This window comes from Mercenaria mercenaria, chromosome 6 (genome assembly GCF_021730395.1).
Source record: "Mercenaria mercenaria strain notata chromosome 6, MADL_Memer_1, whole genome shotgun sequence".
Lineage (NCBI taxonomy): Eukaryota > Metazoa > Mollusca > Bivalvia > Venerida > Veneridae > Mercenaria > Mercenaria mercenaria.
This window is the reverse complement of record NC_069366.1, coordinates 12,277,369-12,282,782: the sequence shown is the minus strand read 5'-3', so window position 1 is coordinate 12,282,782 and position 5,414 is coordinate 12,277,369. Positions and strand designations below refer to the sequence as shown.

At 37.8% G+C, this 5,414-nt stretch overlaps 1 protein-coding gene across 1 annotated transcript; it reads right to left on the bottom strand.

The window, feature by feature from the left end:
- Positions 1-414: 414 nt before the first annotated feature.
- On the bottom strand, positions 415-4,715 carry LOC123550309 (tripartite motif-containing protein 45-like). Its single transcript, XM_045338740.2, has 3 exons — positions 4,629-4,715; positions 3,768-4,122; positions 415-2,141 (listed from the first exon to the last, which is right to left on the bottom strand). The coding sequence occupies exons 2-3, from the start codon at positions 4,115-4,117 to the stop codon at positions 776-778; spliced, it is 1,716 nt and encodes a 571-aa protein (XP_045194675.2). The 5' UTR covers positions 4,118-4,122; positions 4,629-4,715; the 3' UTR covers positions 415-775.
- Positions 4,716-5,414: the final 699 nt, after the last annotated feature.

Sequence of the window (5,414 nt, the reverse complement as noted above, 5' to 3'; positions counted from 1 at the left end):
GTTTTTCTGTCAAAAAGGGCTCTTGCTTGCCGTCTTACCATGCTCATTTTCTCTAAACAAAACAGTTTTCCCGTTTTCAGGCCAAAACTGTTCATCTGTTGATAAAACCGTTTACTTGTGAGTGAAGTACTCAATTTTTTCCTTAGCCTGCGCTTTATTTGGTCATATTTGATCAAGAAATAAAGAACTTACGCCACTTTGAAGAATCGAATCGACGGAATTTGGCTTGCCGTCTTAGCCATAAAATGACGTCAAAGTCACGTGGTATGGGCACACTGTAACAAGCTTTGGTACATATTTCCCTATGTATGTGAAGACATTAAAAGGTAAAAGCAGCAGTTTGATTAATACTATGCATTGTTTGTTAATAAAAAGTGAAATGTGTAGAAACGCTCTATGTAGTAAAACAGCTGTGTAAAACAGAAGCAATGTATATCTACTTTACAACTGTATTATACTTGTATAAATAAATGTAAACTGGTATATAAAACCTTACCCAAACAAAATTTCAAGAAGTCACAACTTCAATCAAATAGATATATGTTTAATAAGGTACATTAAGAAAATGTACAATGACACCTAGCGTTTAATCAGTTATCAGAAAATGCACCAAACTAAACAGAAGTGAAAATACTTCTATATAGAGCACAAAACATAGACAATACTTTTCATGAAATTACAATAATGTGTTACAATTCTGAATGATATTGTAAATGTAAAACAAAAAGCCGATAGTTCATCTTTACAATCTGCTAACAGTACCACTGGCACCACTTCAGTCGTCCAGTTGTATTACATGCAAATTATCACTGTAACAACCAACAAGCAAATGTTTGTGCTTTTTGTCAAAACACATCCCCTGTATGCTTCCTAAGTTATCTTTAGCACGGATTAATTCCCCGAGGCATTTGCCATCATTGCTGAACATAGTGATGTTGTTAGAGGAATATCCTGCCAAAAATAATGTTCCATCTGGGTAACAGCTGACTGTCCTCACGTTTTGCAATCGCTCATCACTAAAAACCTTTGTCACTTTCCTATAACCATTGACACTTGCAACAATTTCATTCGTGTCAGATATGTATAACGATGTAGTGTCAGCGCCGGCAGGTAATAACAAGTCTGGTGACTTTGGTGATATTTCCTTTGAAATGATATTATTTTCTATAGACATTACCTTTGTACCACTCACGTTGTATATGTTTATACAGTTTCCAGTTCCAACCCAAAGTTTACCCACAAAGAATGAAAGTCCATAGTACCCTCCACCTTCAATATCAAAACTCCTCACTTGCGATAAAGTGGCACCTACATGAACAAATTGTATTTTGCCATCCTTACCTCCACCGACTTTAACAGCTACCTCTGATTCACCAGAACAGCAAACACCACTCGGCATACTGCGTAGATCGCAATGATCTTTCACCTTATAATCATTATCAAGCCTTTTAAGCTTCTTGTTGTTCTCGTCAGCCAATATTATAGTGCCATCGGGGAGTTGACATATTCCGATGATTGCACATTTCCTCTTATCGTCTTTTTCCTTTACATTTACCTCTTTCTTTGATTTAATCTTTAACGGTTCTTTTTTCGGGTTTCTTTCTGATTTTTCCCTTTCCTTAGTTGTTGCCAGAAACGCTGCCGTCATAACCTGTTCGATCAGCTTCTCATTCGCCGTGTAGTGTATCGCTCTGGTTTTCTTCTGCTTCGTGCTAATACTTAGCTTTTCAATATCTGCTAACATATTCTTTTGTAACTTCTCCTGCACAAACTGATGCGTCTGATTTAGGTTTTTCAAAGAATTGATCTGCTCTCTAGACTTATCCAATTTTTCTATTGCTTCAGTGATAGTAATTGTGTCGGCTTGCAGTTCTTGCTCATTCTTCTCGTACTTACGTTCTATGGAGGTGGACGCTTCATCTGTAAGCTTCTCAATATGAGAAATAATTTTCCTGCTTGTTCGTTTTACTTTCTTCAAATGCTCGTTCTTTTCCGCCCCTAAAGTTTGTAAGCTCCCTATTTTCTCTTCCTTAGTAGTCACCAGCTCGTCTCGCAAACGGCTAATTTTGTCTCCGATAGGTGACTGAGCTAATGTTCTACACGTGGCCGCTTCTGCTACCTCGCTTACGTTATCACATAATCTGTAATAAATATATATTATCTATCAACAGTTAAATTTTCTGAAAATCTGTATCAATTTTCACGTTGAGTTAAAACTCGGTCAACATGTTCAATTAATCGAAATAAATTACAGTATTTAATGCTCAGTTTAGTTTTAAAGGTTTAAAACATCCTATACATGTAAAGTAATGGTAAGTCCCGTACACGTAAAGTAATGGTTAGTCAATTATCAAATTTTAGTACAAACACAAACTACAGCTGTCACAGGAATGATGAATTATACCCTCACCATACGGCCTTGTCACAGAAGTAAGCCAATATCAAAGTCGAACTTGTCCTATATTTGATGATGTTACACCTGTGTATCAAAAATGATTTAAATCTGTCAACCCTGCAAAAAATTTCTATTGATCTGGGTCAATGTGACCTTTGACCTACTGGCCTCAAAATCAATAAGGGTCATCTGCTGGTCATGATCAACCTCCCTATTAAGTTTCGTGATCCTAGACTCAAGCGTTCTAAAGTTATCGTCCGGAAACAGTTTAACTGTTCCGGGTCATTGTGACCTTGACATCTGACCTACTGATCTCAAAATCAATAGGGATCATCTGCTAGTCATGACCAACCTTCCTATCAACTTTTATGATCCTAGGACCAAGCATTCTAAAGTTACCGTCCGGAAACGATTTTATTGTTCTGGGTCAATGTGACCTTGACCTTTGACCTACTGACACCAAAATCAATAAGGGTCATCTGCTAGTCATGACCAACCTCCCTATCAACTTTCGTGATCCTAGACCCAAGCGTTCTCAAGTTATCATCCGAAAACGGTTTAAATGTCCTGGGTCACTGTGACCTTGACCTTTGACCTACTGACATCAAAGTCAACTTTAACCTGTATTTTATGATGTTACATCTGTGTACCAAAATTTATGATCCAAGGCCCAAGCATTCTCAGGTTATCATCCGGAAACTGATTGATTGTTCCGGGTCATTGTGACATTGACCTTTGACCTTCTGGCTGAACTTGACCTACAGGTACTTTATTATGTTACATATGTGTACCAAAAAATATTTGAATATGTCAAGCATTTCATGAGTTATTGTCCGGAAGCCATGAAAACCAACGGACCGACCGACAGACCTACCGATAGACAGACCGGCCGACCGACAAGCTCACTCCTATATACGCCCATCCCACATCCCCCGCCGGCAATCTTCCTTTGTGGTGGGTATAATGAGTACATCCGCTCAAGCACATATAGGTTTCGGGTATGTTTAAAGCAAAAACAAAATCAAACTAGTAGCAGACAACCAGAACGGGCAAAGTGATCCTGGTAACACTGATTGACAATGAAACTAAAAGTCGTGAATTCGAGCCCCCGCTCTAACTTATATTACTACCATCGGGATATGTGTATGGATGCTTATCCCTGGTACGCAAAAAAAGAACTTGAGAAACTGGTGTATTTGGAGCGTCTTCTGTATCCTGCACTATCCTCCAACAAAAATTACTAACAGTCTTGTTAATGGGTCGCACCTATGGATTTCCGGTGGCGACCATAAATAAGCTTACAAACAAGCGATCAAACACGCAAATCGCTCACCAAAACTTCTTACTGAAATAAATTATTTGGTATACCTACCTGTGATCTTTAGCAATACATAGAGCACAATACACCATATCGTGCGAGCCACAGAACATCTCAATTTCTCTGTCTGGGTGCAAACTGCAGCTGGCATTCGGAATACCCTTTGTCCTGTTCCTTACTCCCGAACTATTATGTTTCACCGAGTCTGTAAGTTGGTGGTCTCTTGTTGCAGCGAAACGTGTGTGGCATCGCGTACATGTAGTGCATAAATATTCCTTGCACTGTGGGCAATATTTCGACCCTTCCGTCTTGCGTCCATCGTCAGAACAAGGGGTGCAAAATATCTCGAAATCGGCGTCAGACCCGCCTTGAATAGACCTCGATAGATCCGCACATTCGGCCATTCGTTCTGCAATTACAATTACTGATTGATGTCATATGTGCCTTTATGTGTCTGTATCAGATGATATCCTTCCCTCCCTGATATTATCTATGTTTAGGCATGAAAATATGGGTTGCACTGTATAACCTTGGTAGGTGAATGCAATTCATATCGGGCCACAAATACTACAGTATTCATAAATTCCTGGTTGGTTTTAAATTACACATAAACACGTAACCAGCACGTATGAACATGTCTGTAAAAATGACACTATTAACTATCCAAATAATTGTATATTGTTATATGTTTTTTGACTGGTCGATATCCCGCTCTTTAGGTCTGTATGTCAGACAACGTGTAATATCAAAAACCTGAGGCCTAATGTAGATCTAGTACTAGTAGTAGGCCTACATGTAGTTAATATATCTACTTGTATACCGTTCATTCCCGGTTATCTACCCAGAACTGTTGATTTTATCTTAGTCTAAGCTATAAACAGTAAACATATACAGCTAAATGTTGTAGATACTTACAAGTTTTTAGTTTGTCACAAAATTTAACATTTTAAATCTCTAGTTTCGATTTCTGTTCAGGTTTAAAGGCAGTAGGGTACACTTTGAATTTTGGTCAATATTTGTAATAATTAGAAACTTCGTGATTTTGGATGTCTGTAAATTAAAGAGAGAGATAATGATTGTTAATTCTTTAGAAAATTTAAACAGCTGATACATTTAAAATTCTGATGTCAGTTGTAAAACTAACTGCTGCTAGCTTTGTATGAATCGATGAGTCATCTTGGCGCGGGAATTCAAATCATAGTTCTAAGGGTCAATGCTTGTTGATTGATACTCGGAAGCATTTTTGCTATTTTGTGAAAAAAAACGAGATGGCTAGGTCCTCATTCCATTAATATCCTGTAGTTCAGTAGAGACTATTGATATGAGAAGTGTAAAAAAAATGGACATTGTTCCTGTAACGGGATCATTGCATGCTGTTCAAAAAGTGCAAAGTTGATTATTTTGGCATGTTATTTTTATTGATGGTGTAAAACTTTCGTTTTGATAACTTTCTGTATTCTTGTATGAGAGTCCTGATCATGTCATTAATTAAAAGCACAAAATATGCACACAATTTATAAAATGGCCACCCTGATTCTGCTCATTAGGGAAGTGCAATATTATTAAATTAGATCTAGAGATCTACGACTCTGTACATGTAAGCCTGGCCGTTCCCAAAATGTTCGAATCCAAATGTACCCTTCTACCTTAAGTAATGTTCCGTAATGATAAAGGTGGAGGTTGGGGAGAGAGAGAACTCAT

Coding starts and splice junctions, on each gene's coding strand:
- LOC123550309 (XM_045338740.2), bottom strand. CDS start 4,117: ATGGCCGAATGTGCGGATCTATCGAGGTCTATTCAAGGCGGGTCTGAC. Junction 2,142..3,767: donor TGTATTGCTAAAGATCACAG/GTAGGTATACCA, acceptor TATTTATTACAG/ATTATGTGATAACGTAAGCG.